Below are 25,240 nucleotides of genomic sequence, written 5' to 3'. Positions count from 1 at the left end.
GCTGAGGGAAACACAGGGACAAGCGGTCATAAGTAGGAATCTGAGGACTATACAAAGTAAATGAAAGAGGTTTCTTACTGCAGGAAAAATTCATACAAAGAAATGTGGAAAAATCAAATTTACATCGAATATTCCTTCATTTCAAGTTAAATCCATATTTCCTTATATACAAAAAATAGGGTGGAACTGGCATTCATGCAACTCTCATTTTTAACTTATTTTCAAGGAACAATTATATGGGAAGTACTGGACCAAAAAGTTACAAATAAAAGCTTAGTTTTTTGTTATATATTGTGCTAATATATCTTCTAACTTTAGAAGAAAAATTATAGCTGCTTAGCAAATACGTGGCCATATAAATCAAACAAATAATTCCCACAATAATGTTTTTTTCCTAATGAAAACATTTAATATAGTATAAACACTAGAGTAGAATCATTTTAAAAATAGAATGTAAGTTCTAATCATTATAAATTTTCACTTGGTTTATCAGAAGAAAAATCTGGAAAAATAATAAAATCTGAGTCTCTATAAACTGCTGATCATACCAACTGACTTCCTATGATATCAAAATTTTAAAATCTTTCAAAAAGTATTAACTTTATATTGTTATATTAGTTTTAAAGCTCGTTAAATATCAAATGGGTTCTCAGTATTAACATAGTGCAGTGATGGCGAACCTATGGCATGCGTGCCGCAGGTGGCAAGCGGAGCCATTTGTCAGGGCACATGAGGCGCTGCCCTATCAGCTGGCCAGTGCGCATGTGCGCGCTGGCAGCTGAGTTCACCCTTTTTTAAAGCCATTTTTCGCCCTCTCCAGTTTCCAAAGGCTTTATAGGAGCCTGGGGAGGGCAAAAAGAGCCTCCCCCCGCCGGACACCCTCCGGAGGCTTCATTAACTTCCCTGAAGCCTCCAGAGTGCAAAAAACTGGCCCTATGGGCAAACCGGAAGTTCAGGAACAGACTTTCTCTTTGCTCGGAGGGTCATTTTGACTGCTCTGGAGGTTTCAGGGAAGTCTCCTGCAGGTCCCTGAAGCCTTCGGAGCGCTCAAAACAATCCTCCGAGCAAACCGGAAGTGACTTCCGGTTTGCTCAGAGGGTCGTTTTGAACTGCTCCAGAGGCTTCAGGGAAGCCTCCAGAAGCCTCTGGGGGGCTTCCGGGGGGCAGGGAGGCTGTTTTCACCCTCCCCAGGCTCCTATAAAGCCTCTGGAGCCTGTGGAGGGTGAAAAAAGGGATGCAAAAATGGGGGGGGGGGTTGTGCCTTTAGTGCACGCATTGTGCACTGGGGGGGCGCCATTGCATTATGGGTGCGGCACGCCTGCACACGAACCCCCTGTGCTCCTCCCACTTATGACACGCAAGTCAAAAAAGGTACGCCATCGCTGACATAGTGTATATTAACAAATTGCCAAACTAATATTGATGCTGAATAGTTCGGGTGGGAAAAGCCTAGATGTCATAGAAGATAATTAATGGAATCAAGGTGGCAGTACCTATATGACTTTGGCAAGTGGTGAAAGCCAAACAAAAGTGACTCTAATAACACTTGGATGAGAGATTGTTTAGGTCGTCCAGTACTGATCACTAAATTAGATAATTGAAAAAACAAATCACAGAAAAAGGCAAAGATAGGCAACTTTCATAACATTACCAAGGTCACCTGAAACTGACTTTGACTCAGGGATTGTTTTACTTCTGTATGTATGTTTAGCATTTCAGCAGTGAAAATAATTCCTGGCAAGTTTTTAAAAAACATTTATTTCCTCTTTTAAAATAACCTGTAACTTCCTTCCCCTAGAGTTTAATAAAGACATTTTAAAAAAAGAAATGGTTTTACATTTTCATTAAACGAGCAAAAGTTACATTAAGAACTATTCAAAAAATCAGAAACCCTGACTTAATTAAAAAATGTCCATAACTTAAAATTCAGAATTATTTGCTGGTGAAAGAAACTAGATAAATGTAGTTTTACATGTTTTCCTCATTAATTATTGCCTCAAATAACATAATCCATTTCAGAAAATTGTTTAATTTCTAATTAGCAGATATACCCTATTCTAGAATAAAGATCCACTTAACAAAAAGTGAGAAAGAAAAGGAAACACACTTCTATAATGAATAAATATCTTCGAAATTGAAAGAAGTAGATCCCTCTCCTAGAGATTCTAAAAGTTAAAGAATGAAGAATGGTAGTTTCTAAAATTTGGTTCTATGGTTTCATTAGCCTTACCTGGTCTGTGGAAATGCTGAGGCGAGCGGGACATGGTGGGAGTGTAGCTATGGCGACTGTATACAGGGGAACCAATGGACCCCTGACTGGTTGACCGGTGCATCATTCGTTCTCGCATATCCTGATAACCCTGGAGAAAATATTATTTTATGTATTATAGGAGATGATCTGATAAAATTCCTTCTACTTATCCCGAAGGAGCTTTTTCAAGAAGCAACTGGACAACCGTGACCTGGATGACTGAGAATCTCCATAGATGTCCTTCTACTTATGCTGTACCTTCTACTCAAGTTTAATAGATGCAGTATGTAATTCCAAAAATACTTCTCCACTTGTATCATACTAGATCAGTGTTTCTCAACCTTGGCTACTTGAAGATGTTTGGACTTCAACTCCCAGAATTCCCCAGACAGCGAATGCTGGCTGGGGAATGCTGGGAGTTGAAGTCCAGACATCTTCAAGTGGCTAAGGTTGAGAAACACTGTACTAGATCATAAAATACCAAGCTAGATTTTATAAGGAAGCATTTATCTTGCAATCCTTTTGTGATGCAAGTACTGTTAACAGGACAATCAGCAAATAGAATTGGGAGGGGCTTCATCTCTTTTACAAAAACAATTATCACACCATCATACCATCAATTTAACAAGATTACAGAATGTTTGATTGTAACTTACTTCTGCAGATGGAGTTGGAGAGAGTGTCCTTGGTGACTGAAAGACATAGCAGAAAGGAGATTACATGTAAGACATTTTGGTGAAATCTGTTGTATCAAATCAATGACAGATAATTGATAATTTCATGAGAAAGATTGTTTAATCCAATTCTGAGAGTCAGATTTATGGAGTTAAGAAACTGCTTGAGTTTAAGGTCAAAAGTATGCTAATTTGTGCTTAATCTGATCAAAGTTTCATAAATAATTGTAGCAATTATTTCATTCAGTGATGGGCTTTATCTTTCAGTGATTTTGAAATTTTATTAGAAATTTACCAAATACATGTGATACTGAAGTCCTACTTAAAAAGACTCCATTTTGACTGTAAATTTATAAAGAGAAAGACGAATAAGTATTTTGACATTTCTTGGACAAAGATGTTTACAATGAAAGCTATCCCAAATAATATAGCCATTTCACACCAAAATGAGATTTGATTAGCTTTACCATCTTCACTTTGTGATGTACATAAAGCAGAGAAACAATTAGCAATACCATTCTGTGATTTCTATAGCCAAAAGGTATTTAAAATAAGATCTAGGTCAATTTTTATGCGTCTATGAGTTCTTAAACATGCCCTGGAGAACTACATTTGTGATGAAGTTTGGCGTATCTGCTTAACCACATATCCTTGTTGCAGCTCAAGCCACATTGCAGTTTTTCAGTGTGCCTTGAGGTGAAATACATTGCAGTTAAAAAAAAAACTGTGGTAGACAAATGGAAAGAAATGCTATTTAACAAATGATTCTAAAGGAACTTTTGCAACTATTCACAAGAACCTCAGAGATGGACTATCTAGCAGTTCTCTTTTATAAGAAGTTGCCTAAACTCCTGCTTCTAAAATAACATATTTGAACTTTATCTGCACTTTCTGAACCTTGTCACCTATCATGCCAAATGCTTATTTGTCTAGAAGTTTGTTTGTTTGTTAAATTATTACATTTTTATGCTATTCATCTGCCCTGTAAGGTGAATCTGGGCAGCTTGTTATAAATTATAAATTGTTATAAATTAATATTTTATGATTTAAAGATATTACTATTTTATCCAATAATCACTCTTCAGGGGTGTGTGTGTTTGTGTGTGTGTGTGTGTGTGTGTGTGTATGTATATATCAATCAAACTAGAGACAAACTGTCTAATGCAAATTTGTTTTATATCATCTATTACTTTATGAATTTTGAACTTACACTTTCATCATGCACAGGAGAACTGCCGTATCTTGAACTCTGAAGGGGGGGAAAATGGGGTTAGAACTGCTTCATTTTCATACATTTTAACAGAATACAATAAAGTACCGAACCTCCTTACTATAAACTATATATAGCTGATGAGAGCTAAATAGCTTGAAATAGATCTATACTAGTCTCCCTGTATTTATTTATCAGCACAAATACAACACAAATGTGTAACAAAGGCAACAATAAAAATATTGGGTTTCTGTCGTGATGGTCTCTTGTGACGAGCCGATTCACAGATAATGGAAGCAGTTAGCTTCCTCCCATAATTGGGGCATACCAGGGGTTGTGACACTAAATATATATATCATATCATATCACATATATATATATATATATATATATATATATATATATATATATATATATATATATATATATATATGATGAGAGCTAAATAGCTTGAAATAGATCTATACTAGTGTCCCTTTATTTATTTATCATCACAAATACAACAATATATATGTATGTATGTATGTATGTGTAATATATATATTATATGTAACACCCAACAGGCTACAAAAATAAATCAAGCCAGAGTCTAATAAAAATGAATAATAATTTTTTTTAAAAAATATTTTAGGTCTAGTATCTGGGTTCTACCATCTTCTGAATTTTATGGTCAGGCTTTAATCATCCTCCCGCCCCCAGGTCTGAATTAATACTTAAAATGTAAACTACTAGGGTTTCATAAATGGTAGCCCCATTACATAATTGAATATGCAACTTGTAAAGGACATTTTATCAATTCAGCAGAAAAATTCACAATTGAGTTTGCTCTTAATCCTTTGCATCTAGAAGCAGAAAACATGACTAGTGTCCAACCATCTAAAGAGCCCATGGATATATTCCTGAAAAGAATTGTAATGCAATTCAATTAAATGAGAGGTGAGAAACTATGACCCATTTATGACTTGCGGACTTCAACTCCCAGAATTCCTAAGTCAGTATGGCTGGCTCAGGAATTCTGGAAATTGAAGTCCATAAGTCATAAAAGGGCCATAATTCCCCACCTCTGTATTGAATACATTATGATGGGTGGGCTTACTCAGATGAAAGCCTATCTAAGTCCAGCACATTGTTTTTACAGAGGCCAGTCAGATGTCTATAGTATCTCAAAACCTGGGTCATTCTTCTTGTTCTCTAGTAACCTCTATATGGGAGAAAATATGCAGTCATCATGAATAATAGCCACTTATGGTCTTATTTACTGGGGTTTCAATATAATCCATTTTCATGGTCATTGCATTTTTCTTTCTTCTCTTCCTACTCTGACAGTACAAAAAAGAAATGATAATATATGACCCAACTAATGGAACATAGTATGATTCATTTGACTATCTAATAACATGTTCCTAAATTAGATTATTGGACTATATGAGGTATTATTTTTACACATTCACTACTTATCAAAATGTCAATTATTCAATATTATGCACAATGAAAGCAAAGTGAGCAGAATTAGAATAGATGTTAGTCTTTAATGACAGAGAAGATAAAAAAAATCTAGTAAAATCTAAAATCTATTGTATTATTTGATTCATCTAAGTCAAGCTTTCCAAAATACAAGCTAGGGTTGAAGTTACAATTGATAGTGAATACTTTATAATAGAAAGCAGAATTGACAGAAAGTCAAGGCCAGAAAGGAAAAGGCCCTTGGTTCAAGGTCCCAAGAACGCATAAATATGAATCTACTTAAAATTTATGTTCTATTTTAATCAGGCCTATTACAATTGCTGTATAAAAATTAACAGTAGTTCTTTTTAAAACATGTTTGAGTTGATATTTACCCTGCCAATACATATGGGAATAACATCTATCCTACTAATAATGTCTGCCTTTTTTTACTGCATATGGTGTTCTAATAATTACATAACAACAATAAGCTTATTCAAAAATACACTGACATACAAAACCAAGAGTGAGAAAAATATCTGAGATGGCTGAAATGAGTAACAAATTAAAACCATAATCAAAATCAAAACCAGTAATATAAATAGACAAGGAAGTAGAGGCCCTTGAAAAGAAATGCAGACTGAGGAGCAAATGTGAACAAAAACAAAATGGATATAAGCTATACAACAAAAGTAGTAGATAATCAAGTTTTTTCATTAAAAATTGTTAAGAATTGTTAGATTCAATAGCAAAATAAAATATCAGTATTTCTTGGCTTCCACTAGGTGGCACTCTGTGAAAACATTTCTGTGCAGTGAACCTGAGGTACAATCTTTCCAAGAAATACACAGGATCAAAACTTTTAGGATAATGATATGAATATTAGAGTTTTTCTTTTCTCTGTTGTTCATTTATGTATAAATATAACATAAATAAAATCCCAATAAAATCCCAATTAATAACAACACATAAACATAGTTTATGTCTGTGTCCAAATATTCCATATTCAATCCAGACAGACTGAAACAAAGTAAGCTGCCAACAGATCTGGTTCACTTTCTGGCCCAAGGAGGAGCATCAAGGTCATCAATATCCTACATAGGTCCAGAAGTAAATAAACACTTAAACAATACAATGTAACTTCAAGTCAATCACACTTCTGTGAAATCAAACTGTCCGCTTAGGTAGCAACACTGATTGACAATCAATTTCACATGCTGTTGTGAAAATGGAATAGACAACCAGTGGAAAGCACAGGCAGTTAGCAAGACATCCCCAATAAAGGAGTGGATCTGAGGTGGTGACCACAGACCACTTCTCAGTTCCTATGCTTTCTGGCTGATGGTTTTGTCATTTTTGAATGCTGGCGGTGCTTTCACTCTAGTGGTAGCATGAGACGGAGTCTACAACCCACCCAAATGGCTCAGGTAGTGCAGCTCATCCAGGATGGCACATCAATGCGAGCTGTGGCAAGAAGGTTTGCTGTGTCTGTCAGCGTAGTGTCCAGAGCATGGAGGCGCTACCAGGAGACAGGCCAGTACATCAGGAGACTTGTAGGAGGCCGTAAGAGGGCAACCACCCAGGATCAGAACCGCTACCTCCGCCTTATACAATGATGTGAGGTGGCATTTCTTTAAGGGGCCGCACAGTCCTCCATGTGCTCTCCAGAGGTAGCCTGACTGCCATTAGGTACTGAGATGGGATCCTCAGACCCCTTGTGAGACCATATGCTGGTGCAGTTGGCCCTGGGTTCCTCCTAATGCAAGACAATGCTAGACCTCATGTGGCTGGAGTGTGTCAGCTGTTCCTGCAAGATAAAGGCATTGATGCTATGGACTAGCCCGCCCGTTCCCCACACCTGAATCGAATTGGGCACATCTGGGACATCATGTCTCGCTCCATCCACCAATGCCATGTTGCACCACAGACTGTCCAGGAGTTGGGGGATGCTTTTGTCCAGGTGTGGGAGGGGATCCCTCAGGATGCATCCGCCACCTCATCAGGAGGATGCCCAGGCGTTGTAGGGAGGTCATACAGGCACGTGGAGGCCACACACACTACTGAGCCTCATTTTGACTTGTTTTAAGGGCATTACATCAAAGTTGGATCAGCCTGTAGTGGTTTTTTCCACTTTAATTTTGAGCGTAACTCCAAATCCAGACCTCCATGGGTTGCTAAATTTGATTTCCATTGATGATTTTTGTGTGATTTTGTTGCCAACATATTCAACTATGTAATGAACAAAGTATTTAATAAGAATATTTCATTCATTCAGATCTAGGATGTCTTATTTTTGTGTTCCCTTTATTTTTGGGGGCAGTGTATATATACTCAGAGGTTTCTGGCTACCACCCGTCAAGCATGTGCATGAAGGTGAGAGGGAAGAGCTCTGTGGGACAGGGATCCCTGCACACATAGTTATTAATGAAAAAGGAAAGTGAATCAGCACCGTCCAATGATCACATTTTTTCAAAGCAATAAAGAAGCAGGAAGTTGAGAAATATGAAGCATTTAGACCATTTCATAAGCTGTTTATAAAAACAACAGAAGCTCAGCTAAAAACCAAGTGAATTGGTTTCAAAATTGAACTTCCAATTCATTACCTCTCCAAGGCTCTGTCTTTCTTGTCTTTCTTCGTAGGCAGAAGTGTAGAAAGGTTCGTAAGTAATTAGATCTGGACGCTCAATGTCATAGATTGCCTTGACTTTGGGAATGGCTGCTAAATCTTTATAATCAAGGATCTCATTGTCTACTTTTGCCTTTAAAAAAAACAGGTAAATACAAATATGTAGATTCATTTGAATAACATCCAGTTCTAAATTCTGCTTGTAAGAAAAACAAACAACCACCAAAAAACCCCATCTCTTTTTCTTCTCCACTCCCCAAATTCATTTTCAATCAAATGGCCCTTTTTATTACATTAAGACTGGATTTGATCATCATCAATTCATCAAAGAAGTGTAGAAAAAAATCAGCAACCAGAGGGTAGAAAAGTCGCAATTTCTCAACATGATGACTTCCCTTCAAAGTATACTTTGTAGCTTGAAATCGGTGAGCCACATCAAATTCCATATTATTGACAACACCCAAATTATTGACAACATCCAAATAAAAATAAAAAATTTACAAAGGTTTTTTTTTAATAAGACACATCATTTTGGCACATTTTAAAAAAATCTAATTGATAAAAAGGAAGTAACATGAGGAAATAATTCTGATTTCTCAGGTAATGAACTGTTTGCTTTTCTTCATGAATGATATACATCTAAATAAGTACATCTCTAAAAACATAACACTAAATCAAAAACTAATTAATAAAACATTTTATGAAAGTATACGTACATAGATTGTGTGTCCTGGTGAACCAGGAATACTGGATCCAGGCCTTGAATAAATACTCTCTGAGGATGTCCGGGTAGGCTGTAAGGGGGGAAAAAAACACTGTAAAAACATGGCTGGGTTAGATATCCTGTTTGAAACATTCACAGCTAAGCTCATTTTCAAATGACCATTTTTTTCTTAAAGTAAAATTCAGCTAAAACTTTTTTGCCCTATGAAGCAGATTAGATTTATCTTTATAGAGAAGTTACACAGCATTATGGACTGGAAGAGTTTTTCATGCTAAGTCCTACACAAGGAGAACTAAAAAACACCAAAGTTTTAGAAGACAATTATTGCCTACTCCTGCAAATCTGCAGAACAACCAGTACAGCCCAATACTTTAGGCTGGGGATGTCTTTTGAAAAACCATGTTGAATTAGCAGATCCATCTGGCATTGCTGTTTTGGATTATTTGTTCTTATCCTGGTCATTCCATGGAATTCCCTAACTGCTCAGAGGCAGGAAGACAGGAACAACTAGATCGTGTATTTCATCTCCTTATTTTGTGGCATCGTTTAAAGTTCTACTTAGTTAAAATTAGATATCCAGGTTGTGCCCTGGCCACCTTATCCTAGTTTTATCTGTTTCATTGAGATATATCAATGATCAATGAAAGAAGCAGACTAGGCAGAATTTTCAAATTGTACCTGAGTTGAAATTGCTCTTGGCTTTTAAAAGTATTATGAACTCCCTGTGTTAGGAGTATGGTGGCTCAATAAATTCGGGGTACAAAATTCATAGGTCTGTCTAAGAGCAGCTTCACTTCACAAGAAGAAGCATAAAATGAGTAATTATCCCATATTTCCCATTATAGGTCTGTTCCTGTTACCAAACATAAATTTTCTATTATATAAACTCTCATATTTTCCAGAGCGTGTGGTCAAAAAATATGGGAATCTAAATTCAATGCATCTGGATGGTATCAGTTTGGAGAAGGCTGCTCATAAGATTCCTCAACCTCACCCCACCCCAATACTTTCATTCAGAACTGGAATTTATATCCACAGATTTTATAGATAAAATCAGGTCATAAACTGAAAATTATAGATTCATTTAAAACTGCACATGTATGGAGAGACAGGAAAACATTACAAGACAGGATAACATTTGCCAGAATTGTCCCAATACACATTTAAGCAAGATAAAAATGGGGCAAAAATTGAATTATGTTTCAGGAACATACAAATCCAACATACAAAACACAGGTGGGAAAATCCATTAAAAAAATAAAAAAATAAAACTAAAAGCTTGTATTTTATTGCAGCAAAATAAAATAATATCCTGGCAATATGCCTGAGCAAATATATTCAACTGAAAAACAATTGTTAAAGAAAAGAGATGGGCATGCATAATAATATATGATTAAAAAGAATTGCAAATTATTCAGATTATCTGAACAGAAGACGGATTTATCTTCCACAGAATGAAGTACTTGCTAATCAACTTCATAATAGGAGCTCTGCTGAACTAGATTCAAGATTTAAAAGTTTCTTACCTGATGAAGGAATATAACAATTTAACTGGGTATCTGAACCAATTTAAGTTCTTTTAGTAGCAGGACCCCTTCATATTTAAACAACACATTATCTTTTGCTGATTATACGGATTTTCAGGTTTCATTAACCCCTCTCTGCTGTTGCCTAGTATTACTATTTGTGGGAAAGGGATAACCTTCTTTCATTCCAAGTAACTCCAACCATGGAGCCAATGTGGCGATACCACCAAGGTCAAATGAAGCCAATGCTCTCTTTTCCACTGAAACAGACAGATGGATGAGAATGTCCCCACTGCAAATCCAGCTTGACCACCAAATCTCTCATCTAAATTCAGAGCGAAACACCAGTGTTGTTTATTTGCCTCATAGTGCAGTAGGATCCAACAGAGCTGGATAGGGAAGACTGCAAAGCATCAACCAACCCCCTTGCTAATATATACACATTCCCTCCCTCAGCAAATGTTCTTTCAAGGTCCAAGGAATAATCAGAATAAGTGCTTGCCTTTTTTTTTCTGCTTGAACCAAACACCATTTATAATTAAACTCTTGCTGAACTTTTCTTTGTCTCTCACTGGCTAGAAACCAAAGATCAAGATTTGGGAAAGCAAACATTATTCATTCCAGACATTACTGTGGAAATATTTGCAAAGAGATAGGCAGTAAGTACATTCTCCTTATTTTGTAAAAGATAATAGATCTCCCAATTTTTTGAAGAGAAAGCCAATCCCCAATTTCAGCAAATTGCTGTTTAGTTCCTTTTCCTTTTTAAAAAAATGGGGTAAAAAAAGCAAAAGAACAAGTTATTCTTGCATAATAGTCTATAACAAAGAACAAGATGATCTTCAGAGGCATAAGCCAGTAGAGACAAAATGAACATGCCATAAAATATATTAACAACATATGTTTGTTTTTGTAAAGCAAGAATTTTTTTAAAAAATACTGTATCATATTTTAGATATTTTGCAAACAAATATTTGTTGCTTGTTGTAATAATACTATAGGGTTATGCTTTTCATTTGCTTTGCAACTAACTTTTTTCCTTCCCATTATCCCAATAAATTTTATCTGCTGATCGATTTTCTAATGTTTGACCTGTAATTAAACAACTAATTGGCTCTTCTGTCAGTCATATTTTTGGCTTGACTCATTTGGGTATCATTTTTGTATCCAGAAGAAAACTTTCAGATTAACGATAAATTTCTATTTGCAAAGTTTTAAAAATCATTTCTGCACTGTGCAAAATTTGTGGTTGCTTGTTTTAATGACCTCTTCCTAAAATGTTAATTCTTATATTCATTCAGATACTCAGCTTCAGCTAGAAAGCCATTTCTTTTAGTCGAACGTATACAATGTTCTTTCAAAACTCCTCTGAATGAAAAACCTAAACAAATTTAAAACTTTAATGTCCCCCAGGGGAAATCAGGAGATTCAGGCAGATCACATGAGCACAAAGATTTTTTACAAGGTTAAGCTCTCTACAACAATCTAAACTACTAAAAATGAAAGAAAATAAGTGAGAAGGAATTAAAGGTGGGTTGGACTTAGATCTCTTGTGGGTGTGCAGGGACTCATGACTGATGACCCCACCCTCGGGCTCAGTCTGGTCATCTCCTACAATGTAAATTAATATCCTACGGGGAAAATTCTGATCATGGGGTCAAGGGGACACTAAGACAGTCATGTTTTTCAGCACCACTCTAACTTCAAATGGTAGTTAAACAAATAGTGTAAGTTGAGAGTTATCTATATTTGCTAATGCTTTATATCCTTATTCCATTTGTTGGTTTCTCTTCTCGCAATATTTCATTTTTATACAAAAGAATCCTCAAATTTCTTTTACATGTTAGGATAAATTCATTTCTATACCTATATTCCATATCTATGGCAGGGATCTCAACTTCTGAGCCATGGCCCAGTGGGCCATGGCCTGCTGAAAATTGGGCCATGTGACGGGCTGGCCAGTGTGCATGTAAAGTTCAACCTGAGCACCCAAAGGGCCAATGGGCAAATGCACATGTCTGCCTGTTGCTCATGCAAGTTGAGCTGTGTGAAGGTACACCGGCCCACCACTTGGCAAGGGCTGTGCATGTGTGTATATGTCCCAGTTCTGCTCTCCCTGCTCTCCACAGCCAGGCTGCCAAGTCTCAAAGGTTGGGGACTGCTGATCTATGGGAAGGTTCAAGACAATATACAAGGCTTTCTTTTCGCCTCCAGGCCAACCCTTCCCCCACCATTTTTTGTGCCACTGAATCAGTAGTAACCTCTAGCTACTGCTTGGACAAGTACATGCAATTTTCTTGGTAACCCTTTAGCAGCAGTTTACCACTGCCTATCTTCCTAGGGCTGAAACAGAGTGACTGGCTCAGTCACGTAATTGGATTAATATTTAGAGAATGTCTAAAATTCACAGTCTCCTGGCTTCTCACCTGGTGCCTTTAACTATTACACTACATTGTCCTCCGCTTTTCATTTTTATAATAACATACAGGGGAACTGATTAATCCAAATATTTTAATTCCATAGTGAAATGAGAATGTGCATCTGGGTTTCTCAAGTTTTAATCCAACATCTAAATTAGTATACCACACTGACACAACATTTTTGTTAATTGTTGCATTTAAAAGATGGCATATGCAGCATTACCCCAAGAAACCCACCTCCTTTGTTAATAAAAAGCAAAACTGGTTCATATCTCAATAATCAGAACTTCTGTTTTACTCTGACACTGATTTCGCCATGCACGGATTGTAATTTACACAGATAATCTTTAAAAAATTAAAACAAAGTAACACTGGAGCCATCCACATCCTTCCATGAGAGTGATGTGATGCTGTCCATCTCTGAACTGCAGATGTTCAAGTCATGCTCTGGAGAATTATATAGGGCAAGTTCCCTGTATCAATAATAATTCCTTGAACATCAAACCAACTGGATGCACTACTAATAGATATAAGGACATTGATCCAGCACAGTTTACAGTACCTGCCTTAACGTTTTGATGGTGTTCAGTATACAAGATGGTGAAAACAGCTGGAGAAGAAGGAATAGCTTGGTTTGTGTTTGCAATCATACTGCATTCATATAGAATTACCATGTAACAGGCCCAAATAACAGCTTCTTAAATACAGAAGAGTGTGACTCATACATGCATAAGTATATGCTTAGAATACAGTTACTTCTTACATATTTTTTTCTTTTACAGCAGGAACCTCCATCACTTCAAGGGCTATATCAGCTTTATATGACACAAAGATTACAATGGGAGATACCAAAAATCTTTCTGAGGCAGTTTGAAGGGATTTTAATTACGAGAAGGATGTAAGACATATGCCCTCTTAATCATCTCCAATTATATTATTTTTAACTAAAAAAAAACATTAGGGCCTACCCACTCTGAAATAACTTCTGGGGACCACAAAAAGAAAATTAGCAAGGTCTCTGTTGTTTTAGAGAGGTACTATGTTTGTCCATAATGCTAGGCTATAACTGATCTTTATGAAGATGTACAGGTAGTCCTTGACTTACAACCACAATTTCTATTGCTAAGTGAGATATTTACTGAGTGAATTTTGCCCCATTTTAACACCTTCCTTGCCACAATTGTTAAGTGAATGTCCAATGACTTTGCTTGCCAGGAGACATGACCTCGGGACCCTGCAACTGTCATAAATATGAGTCAGTTGCCAATTGTCTGAGTTTTGATCATGTAATTGCAGGGATACTGAAATGATCATAAATGTGGAAAACAACAATAAATCACTTTTTAAAGTGCCTCTGTAATTCACTAATGAACTTATGAAATAGAGGACTATACAACAGTGAGACAATAGTCTGCATATTCTTACTTCCTCTACAAATTAACCTTTGTGAAAACTAGAAAATGTTGACCTTCTTTAAATTTAACTTGCTTTAGGATAGACTTAAAAAACATTTCCATACTCAAAATTGTAATTTTTTAAAATATCTGTGGAGATTCAACAGACCTAAAGACAGAACCCACAAAGTGAAATATCTTCCTTAAAAAAAAAAAGCCCAGTTGCTTTTTGGAAAAGCAGATTTGAGGTAATTTTTTAAAAATCCTAACGTAGGATTAGGTGCTAGGTTATTTTGATGATAGAATGGTATGACTGCCCAGGTCCTAATAAGAATCACATTATGACGAGATTGGTGGAAAAGAAATAGATAAATAAAAGATAGATAGATGACATATACATATACATATACATATACATATACATATACATATATATATATATATATATATATATACATACATACATACATACAAACATACATACATACAGACACATCATACACACACACACACACTTCGTGTTTGTGTGAGTAAAGCCTGAAGATGGCGAATGAGACCTTGCAGAATCATTGCCAAGACAATCTCAATCTTACACGGGAAACGAATACAACAAGACCAGCATACCTACACCTGTGAAAATCTACGAATACATACATACATACATACATACATACATACATACATACATACATACATACATACATACAATTGTGACTCAGCAATTCTGCTTAAAATTTTGGGGGGGATACAAAATTCAGTGTGGTGATTCAGCAGTTCTGCTGAGAGTTTTTTTGGGATACAAAATTCAATATGCAGCTGGGGCTTGTGGGAGGAGGTTTGGAGATAAAAGGAGAGATGCTGCCACGCCCCAGTCGCTGGAGTCAATGTTCCTTCATGTGTTCCGTGTTTGGTAAAATATTGTTTGACTACTAATCGTGATTTATGCCTGTTACACTTGGACAAGTGCTTTGGTGTTTCTTGGAAACTGATCCGTGAAGACTTTGGAAGAAGTGCATATTGCTTGTAAGAGTTTTGTTTTGAATTCTTATCGGAGAGTGATGTTTATGTTATTTCTGGGCTCAAAGCCAGTTTGAACTGAAAACTGATAAAGTAAAGCCTTCCTTTTAAGTTTGTCTGTGTTTGTTAACGAGCCGTCAAGGGGGGGGGGGTCAGAACTCATACATACATACATACATACATACATACATTCACATATATATACACACACAAATACACACACACAAACACACACACACACACACATATATGATAATAGATAGATAGATAGATAGATAGATAGATAGATAGATAGATAGATAGATAGATAGACAGACAGACAGACAGACAGACAGACAGACAGACAGACAGACAGACAGACAGATAGATGAGGGATAGATAATATTTTTAATTAATCTAAAAAAGCAATTAAAGCTTATGTAGCTATATTTGAAAAGAAGTGATCTGCGACCAGGTGTTGTTTCACCTTGTCACTGAATGCTAACTATAATTTAAATATTACATATAATAAAGCTACTGTACTATGCACAACATAAGCATCATTAATTTATTATGCTCAAAGTAGAACTGCACAATAGTCACATTAAAAAAAACCACCTTAAAGAAATGACAGGTTGTAGGAAAGGAATAGAAATATATATATTGTTAAACTTTGTTTATGTATATAAATGGTTCATGAATAAAAGATTACACATTTCATTTACAGGTTCTACTACTACAATCACACTTGAAATTTCCTTTGAATTTTACTTTTTGAAAATATACAAAATCCATCAAGGAACTTTTGACATACTGTTTAATTTGGCTCTTATTGCATTACTCGGCTTTTAAAATTTACACCTATATTAATTTAATGAATTATGAAATGAATCAAAATAATCCACATTAGTTTTTTTGCTTATACAGGTAGTTGACTTATGACCACAATTAAGCCCAACATTTCTGTTGCTAAGTGAGACAGTTGTTAGGGGAGTTTTGCCCCATTTTACAACCTTTCTTGCCACAGTTGTTAAGTGAATCACTGCAGTTGTTAAGTTAGTAACACTGTTAAGTAAAACTGGTTTCCCCATTGATTTGCTTGTCAAAAGGTCACAAAAGGAAATCACATGACCCACTATAACCATCATAAATATGAGTCCATTGCCAAGTGTCTGAATTTTGATCATGTGACCATTGGGATGCTGCAACAATCATAAGTGTGAAAAACAGTCATGAGTCACTTTTCTCAGTGCTGTTGTAACTTTGAACAGTAACTAAACAAATTGTTGTAAGTCAGGGACTACCTATATAAAAAAATAACATTTTGTCCTGAAATTTAAGTTTGAAATCTGCAGTCACAGTAATCAAAGTTATCAAACAAACCACTTCATGAACTCCATATTACCCAGGTTCCCAGGTCCATTAGCAAACCTATGTTTTTCAGCTTTTCAAGTTCCTTTTATAAGACATTAAACATTGATAACCTTTGTCAGAGGTTACAAGCTTTGACTAAAATTAACATCAAGAAATTGTAAATATTCAATCTCAAGAAGTAGTAGCTTGTATCTATTTATCACAGAACAGTGAATAGATGCTTTAAAGACATAACTCAGTGAAAATTTGTTCTCTACTGCATATAACACTTTTCTGAGAGTATATTTTAAAATAAAAGTAACAATTTTAAATACCGCCATATATTTGATTTGAACAGCAACTAAATAAAATGGGCATGCAACATGTATATATTTTCCATGCTATCATGCTTACACAAAAACATACATACAACTGCAAAGAAATATACAGAACTGTTTAATTTGTGCACAAAATCTACAACACTTGAATAAAGCACTGTCAAGTAGTTGTGCCTAAATATATTGCTTACTTAGTGTTAACAAAATCGTGAGTATGTAAACTGAGTCAACCTTGAAAACTGGAAGTTTAAACTGTGGAGAAGCAGTGCATAAATAAGTATTTAAGTAGATAAAAATAGAATACATGAATGGAACTTTGATATTTAAGCATAGGAATGCCTGCTTCATCACTAACTAGACTCATTGGGAATGAAAATAAAGTGCCTATATTGATCTCAACCCCCTTCTTGTAGACAAGAAAGACAGTAAAATGGAAGAGAAATCTTAAATATTATCTAAGGTGGGCTGCACTATTTACATATAATGTCTTTGTATAAATCAGGGACTAAAGAATGTCGTTTCTGCCCAAAGATGATCTGATGATTTGATGTATTTTTTTTAAATGATATCTTCCAGAATTCAAAGGACTGTTCACATTTTAAAGACTTACATGCAAAGTAAAATGATTTTCACTGATACTTTCTCTCTTTAACAACTAATATATTAGTATATAAATATCACAATGTATCATTATAGTTTCTTTAGCATCCTCATTTCTTTTCTTGCAATCTATGTATAGACCAAGTAGTGACATTTACTTGTGAAAATTAAAAATCAAGAGTGCATTATGTGGTTAAAAAAGTGGAAATAAGGGTAGTGAAAGACGTGGGAGCAGCAGCTGAAAATTTGAGTGCAGAAAGAAGTAACACAACTGCAAACCTCTGAAGAGTAAGGCCTGCGAAGAACCAAACTCTTTGGATAAAAGAAATCAGATGAGGAATGCTGTTATAAAACACAAACAACAAGGAAAAGTGAAAAAAGGAGAAAGATTAGATTTAGATTTAGATTTTAATGAGCATTTATATGCCGCCCTTTTCCCTGAGGGGATTCAGGGCGGCTTACAACAATGGGGGGAAGGGAGTGCAAGACAAGACTTAAAAGAAAAAAATGTGAATAAAAAAAATTAACCATAAAAACACAACATTCACTCAACATTCGGGCGGGGTGAGAATAAATCCTATCCCCAGGCCTGACGGGATAGCCAGATCTTGAGGGCTGTGCGGAAGGCCTGGACTGTGGTGAGGGTACGGATCTCCACGGGGAGGTTGTTCCATAGCGTCGGAGCTGCAACTGAGAAGGCTCTCCTCCGCGTAGTCGCCAGTCGGCACTGACTGGCGGATGGAATTCGGAGGAGGCCTACCCTGTGCGATCTGATGGGACGCAGGGAGGTAATTGGCAGGAGGCGGTCTCTCAGATAGCCAGATCCACTACCATGGAGCGCTTTATAGGTGGTAAGTAAGACCTTGAAGTGCACCCGACGATCTACAGGTAGCCAGCGCAGCTCACGGAGGATCGGTGTTATATGGGCGAACCGTGGTGCGCCCATGATCACTCGCGCGGCCGCGTTCTGAACTAGCTGAAGTCGCCGGATGCTCTTCAAGGGCAGCCCCATGTAGAGCACATTGCAGTATTCCAGCCTAGAGATCACAAGGGCTCGAGTGACTGTTGTGAGAGCCTCCCGGTTCAGGTAGGGCCGCAACTGGCGCACCAGGCGAACCTGGGCAAATGCCCCCCTGGTCACAGCCGACAAATGGTGGTCAAAACTCAGCTGTGGATCCAGGAGGACTCCCAAGTTGCGGACCCTGTCTGAGGGGTATAAATTTTGCCCCCCAGCCTGATTGATGGAACGTTAGCCGAATTTTTGGGAGGAAAACACAACAGCCACTCGGTCTTTTCCGGGTTGAGCACCAGTTTGTTAGCTCTCATCCAGTCTTTAACAGCCTCAAGGCCCCGGTTCATCACGTCCACCGCTTCATTGAGTTGGCACGGGGCGGACAGATACAGCTCTGTATCGTCCGCATATTGGTGGTACTTAATCCCGTGCCTCCGAATGATCTCGCCCAGCGGTTTCATGTATATGTTAAATAGCAGGGGGGACAGGACCGAGCCCTGCGGCACCCCACAGGTTAGGGGCCTCGGGGACGATATCTCCCTCCCCACCAACACCGACTGCGACCTGTCCGAGAGGTAGGAGGAGAACCACTGTAAAACAGTGCCGCCCACCCCCACCTCCCGCAGTCGTCGCAGAAGGATACCATGGTCGATGATATCGAAAGCCGCTGAGAGGTCAAGGAGAACCAGGATGGACGCATAGCCTCCATCTCTGGCTCTCCAGAGATCATCGGTCAATGCGACCAAAGCGGTTTCAGTGCTGTAACCGGGCCTGAAGCCAGACTGGAAGGGGTCAAGATAGTTAGCTTCCTCCAAGGTACGCTGAAGCTGTAAGGCCACCACCTTCTCAACAACCTTCCCCACAAAGGGGAGGTTGGAGACTGGATGATAGTTATTAAAAACTGCTGGATCCAAGGACGGTTTCTTCAGGAGGGGCCTCACCACCGCCGCCTTAAGCGCGGTGGGGAGGTGTCCCTCCCGAAGAGAGGCGGTAACAACTGCCTGGATCCAGCCTCATGTCACCTCTCTGCTGTTGGCAGTCAGCCAAGAGGGACACGGGTCCAGTATGCAGGTGGAGGAACTCACAGCTCGCATAGCCTTGTCCACATCCCCGGAGGCAACATCCTGAAACTCAACCCAGAGATGGTCTACCAAGTCATTCCCTTGTGTCTCGGCTGGATCTGCGGGGGTGGAGTCCAGTTCCGATCGAAACCGAGCAACTTTGTCCGCCAAGAACTGACCATACTCCTCAGCCTTACCCTGCAGGGGGTTCCCCGTCTCCCTCCTATTTAGGAGGGAGCGGGTTATCCTGAACAGGGCGGCTGGGCGGGACTCGGCGGACGCTACCAAGGAGGCAATGTGTGATATTTTGGCGGTTCTCAATGCCCGAATATACTCCTTGGTGCAAAGGTTTCTTTAATGCAGTGGTCTCCAACGTTGGCAACTTTAAGACCTGCGGACTTCAACTCCCAGAGTTCCTCAGCCAGCAAAGCTGGCTGAGGAACTCTGGGAGTTGAAGTCCGCAGGTCTTAAAGTTGCCAACGTTGGAGACCACTGCTTTAATGGATCGAGGTTAGAGAAGACGCGAGAGCCAGGACTTCAACACACAGTTTCTTAAACATATATATTAAAGAGAAGTTCTTCCCTTTCCATAAAAATTGTCTCCTTATAATCATTGTGATATTTGGTACATGAAAGCAGTTAGAGAAACAGTTAATCCCCACAAAAAATTTTTTGATTATGGGCCATGTTAGAAAGCAATAAACATTCCCCACAGTTTTATACCTGATTACTTTATTTCCTGCTTTTTCTGGCATCTATAACTTTCTATGAAAATTTCCCAAGAGGAACAGATCTTAAATAATTATTGTTTTTATGGACTCCACCTAAAATCTAACCTAGCAGGAACTCTTGATAATAACCAGCATGCAGTCCAAGATCTGCTGTAGACAAAATTCTGTATAATATGCTGATGATTGCTGAAACTATTTCAACAAGTAATTCTGGTGGTATGTATTTTGATTGTCAGGGGAAATACAATGAGGACAGTTTTGATTCTCTGCAGACCTATACACTTTTTGGAACTACTGAAATAGAGTTTATAATTTAGATGCAAAACTTCTTTTATGCTGAACCAGACAAGCACCTCATGTAGGAGAGAAAAGAATGGCTGCAGTTTCCTTGGAAACAGGGAATTGTGCTAAATGGTTTTGAAAGGTCAGTAACACTTAGCTGAAGAATTATTACTACACTAATAACAACAGATAAACAATCTGGCCAACAGCATGTTTAGATCTTCAACTTAGAGATGAACTAATCTTACAACAAATGTGTTTGTTTATTAAGCATTTATATCCGGCCCACATCCCAAAACCCAGGCAGTTAACAACCATTTAAAAAGAACCATACTTCTGACTTTACTATCTATCAATAGTCCAATCTTTGTGGCTAATTAGGTTAGCCTTACAAATTTTAATGACTTCCAAAAGGGATACTTAAGGAATACTGTAGATCTATATGTAAGGAATCATTACAGACTCTAAGGTATACACATTCACAAAATGAAGCCAAATGAAGATAATGACGCAAAACTTAGGGCAATATATTTGTGTGGAACACAAACAACTACTGACAATATCCCATTTAATAATATGAATAATGGTTTGTCCATACAAGTAACAAGGAAAAGAATTTTTCTGATGCTTGTTTGCTTTATGATATTTCCTTCCAAAAATTCAAGTTTTTCAGTGTACAGTAGTAAAAAAAAATCTATTGGGAAATAAAGTTTGCTCCTTCCTTTAAGCAGTGGATACATTTTCTGGATCTCATTTATTTCAGGAATAGAACAAAAAATCCAGATCCATATATTATCAGTAAGAATGCAATATATTACCGTGAAATTTTAAAATGATGAAAGTTAATTTATGTATTTATGAAATTTATACACTTCTGAACTGTATGACAGTGTAAGGGTGTAGAAAGGAGGAAAATATCAAAATGACATAGGTGAATTAAAGCAAAAATATAATGCACAATAGTTTTCTGTCTTCTTTGGGACACTGAAATACTACCCATTTAAAGGCTTAAAGGTTTAAAATAAACATTTGTCAAAATATCATGTAATGTTACATGACTGTTTTTCAGAAACTCAAAATGCTTTTATTCTTTTTGTTTTCTTCATAGAATCTGAAAAACATCCTGTTGTTCCACCCACATATGGAAGAATATTCCATAAGTTATGAGTATGCAAGCCTATAAGTAAATCAGATTATATTGTCAGTTTATAACATAATCATTAATTAAAATGATTCATGATTCCTTTTTCTTTAATGGAATTCAGAATGATAAAATACTGTACATAAATTGGTAGATTTAATACATTTTTCTAATTATTTGATGAGACTTATCCTAGGGTCATATTAACTTTAAATAAATGAACAGGATCACATCCTTAACTCTGTAAAAAAGATTTCTAATTTCTAAAGGAATCATATAAAATCAAATTTTTCTTTACAGCCCAAGACCAAGAAAAAGATCAACAGTATAATTATAAAAAAGGAGCTTTAAAAATTTGCAAAAAAGTAATATTTTTAAGTGAAACAAATAATCATATACCAGTAGTTTTTAAAAATTCAGAAAATGCAAATTACTTCTTACCCTTAGCTTTTCATCTCCCTTTGTAGACAGTTTACAGTCGGGGTGCCAAACTGTAGAACCTATTGTGGAAAAGAGCAAGAGAAATAATATTACATTTCATTCAGCACAGAAGAAATCCATTTAAAATAGGGTCTTTAATTCTTCCCACTTTCCTGAACTGTAGAAACTTCTGCAGTAGCATCCTGACTTGAATCAGTCTCCTTTTTAAAGAAGACTTAAATTCTGTTTCGTAATATTCTGTTTATGTACAATTATTCACATACTGCAGAATTCCCAGAAGCAAGTATGCAGCACACGGGTGCAATGTCAATGCACGGATGTCTCAAACAGTTAAGACTTTCGGCAGATTTACGTTTTCCAAGGCTCTTCCTTCCACATTGATTGAGCTGGAGAAAATAATTGTCAGAGCTCCCTGTGTCAAAATTAAAAGGTGCACTGCTTCTCCATTACTTAGCTTCAGAAAGATCAGACTAAATCAAATGTTAGTTTTGAATAAACTTCTCAATTAACAAACACCTTTTTTGTCATGTTTTCCTCTCACCTCCTGGATCTATTAGCAGACTAGATGTCCCTTACTTAGCACCTTTTGGGGCCATCCTAACCTGGCTCAGAAGATTGAAATGTTTCCCTGAGACATATTTGGGAGACCCCGGCAAATCTCGGATGCAAGGCAAAAGGACATGTGAAAAAAAAAAAGGAAAATTCAGTTCTATGATCAGAACTTAGATTTAGACTGGATTAAGGTAGAAGTCAAGATTCTCATTCAACAGGAAGATATGACAAAAATTTCCATGCTATTTGTATGCAATGAAAACACTACCCAAACTGAAGTTTCCTCTTTAAACTTCCGGATCACATAGCTTTGCACTGCTTTGTACTATTCTTTAAAAAAAGTTTAAATTAAAAAAAAAAACCTCCTGCACTTTTTTTGTTGCTGATAAATAATGGAAATGTTAATAGTTAATAGAAACTTGTTTTCCTACAGTAAATTCTGGTACTTCTTATTTTTGGTTTAAAGGAAAAGAAAAAGCAAATATGTTATTTACTTATGTTTAGAGTCAGAAAATTATATGTTAATTTATATTTTAGCCTTATTTTCTAATAACACACCTGGATAGGGATATGAACTGAAGCAAGGTAATATTTTTATTTTTGGTCAGCATCAGAAAAAATGATGAAAGAAAATCCACATAGATTAATTAATGATACCAAAAGCAAAACAGTTCTATTATAACCTCAGTTCAGCCTTGAAGACCTTGTTAACATGTTCCTGGAAGACAGAGAAGGTGAGCTTCCTAGGTCCCATCAGAACTTGCTCTTTAATGGATGGGACCTGGACCATAACAACTTTTTACACTTGTACAAGATGGGAAAAAACTATTTTAATATAACCATACCACAAAAGGCTTTATTGATAATATAAATCTTGACTTGCACCTGGAAGCTGGGCATGCCCATAATCTTTCTGCATTCAGCATTACCTGCAGCTTCTCTCTCTCTCTCTCTCTCTCTCTCTCTCTCTCTCTCTCTCTCTCTCTCTCTCTCTATATATATATATATATATATATATATATATATATATATATATATATATATATACTGTATATATATAATTTATATACCTTGCAGATACATTTCTTCTCCTTCTGTGAACATCTGGTTGCATCTGCTGCATCGTGCACAACTTGGATGGTAATGTTTGTCTCCTGCCTGCAGAAAAGATAAGTGTGGAGAATAGAATGTGATCTTCATTATCTATCACCAATATTTATACAAAAATGGCAGTTTCAGTTCAAAATCCTGTACAAGATAGCAATAGCAATAGCAGTAGACTTATATACCGCTTCATAGGGCTTTCAGCCCTCTCTAAGCGGTTTACAGAGAGTCAGCATATTGCCCCCAACAATCTGGGTCCTCATTTTACCCACCTCGGAAGGATGGAAGGCTGAGTCAACCCTGAGCCGGTGGGATTTGAACCGCTGAACTGCTGATCTAGTAGTAGCCTGCAGTGCTGCATTTAACCACTGTGCCACCTTGGCTCTTTGTTACCCTAGCTTAGCCTTTCATACATTACGATTTTTAATGAACTGCACTTTCTAAAACCAACATACTACACATTTTGAAAAGTCAAGTTTTAATCCTATGAGTTTAATGAATTAGTGTGATGTATACAAATTTGTAATGTTATATTTCTTTCTTCTGTGACCTTTCTTAGGTCCATGGTTTATTTACAGCAATTTTAACCCCCCCTTTTTTATTTCTATGGCTATTAATGAATATAATTAGCACACATTTTTATTTGTAGATAAATGGACCTAGCATTTTTATTCTATTTACTCTCACCACTCACTGACTGCTATTGTTTTGATAGTGGCAAAAGCAGAGCAAGATTTCTGAACTGAAGATGGAAGTCTTTAAAATATCTGTAGATTTCAATTTAGGTTCTGTGTTTTTCTCATACAATTATTGTTGATTGAATTTTAATTAGAACTCTGATTAACTTGGTATTTCTCATTAATATATTTATCACATGAATCAAGAGATACATAAATGTAACATTGTTTCATACTACAGTACAAAAATAAAGGTAAAGACTTTATAATGTAAGAATCTATCAGATAAAAAAGGAACTGCAGGCTTAATTTTAATGATAAGATGTGACTAAATTAAGCTAAAGCCTTGTCTCAAATTTATGCGCAATGAGATTTTTCTCTTTACAGTGGTAACTGTTGAGAGTTAGATTCTACTTCTAAACGATATAACAATGTATATGCTTTTTGAACAATTGCACTATTTTAATCTTGGAAACATTGTACAATACTGTGAGAGATGTTTGTCCTTTTGTCTGAGTAAGAGAACATAGTTTTCTAATGCTTCTGACTTCATTCGGCACTTCTTTCCAAAAGAACTGCCATTGAGATGTAGAAATACACATTATGAGACATCACAAGGGCTACTTGGCTGCCAAAGGATCTGGAGGAGAGGCTAATTACAAACATATCTTTTCTTTTGGCCAA

At 36.7% G+C, this 25,240-nt stretch overlaps 1 protein-coding gene across 8 annotated transcripts in view; it reads right to left on the bottom strand.

The window, feature by feature from the left end:
* The window catches only part of ABLIM1 (actin binding LIM protein 1), a 215,442-nt gene that overhangs the window by 33,628 nt on the left and 156,574 nt on the right, over window positions 1-25,240 (bottom strand). For all 8 annotated transcript variants that reach the window (XM_032224836.1, XM_032224835.1, XM_032224837.1 and 5 more), the window contains exons 7-13: window positions 23,846-23,933; window positions 22,224-22,282; window positions 8,921-8,998; window positions 8,182-8,337; window positions 4,136-4,174; window positions 2,908-2,943; window positions 2,231-2,360 (exon numbers count right to left, since the gene is read on the bottom strand). In XM_032224836.1, coding sequence (XP_032080727.1) covers window positions 2,231-2,360; window positions 2,908-2,943; window positions 4,136-4,174; window positions 8,182-8,337; window positions 8,921-8,998; window positions 22,224-22,282; window positions 23,846-23,933 — 586 coding nt within the window. The remainder of the gene's footprint in view (window positions 1-2,230; window positions 2,361-2,907; window positions 2,944-4,135; window positions 4,175-8,181; window positions 8,338-8,920; window positions 8,999-22,223; window positions 22,283-23,845; window positions 23,934-25,240) is intronic.

The sequence above is a fragment of the Thamnophis elegans genome, chromosome 10 (genome assembly GCF_009769535.1).
Source record: "Thamnophis elegans isolate rThaEle1 chromosome 10, rThaEle1.pri, whole genome shotgun sequence".
In the NCBI taxonomy this organism is placed as follows: Eukaryota; Metazoa; Chordata; class Lepidosauria; order Squamata; family Colubridae; genus Thamnophis; species Thamnophis elegans.
This window is presented reverse-complemented; position numbering and strand designations above follow the sequence as displayed.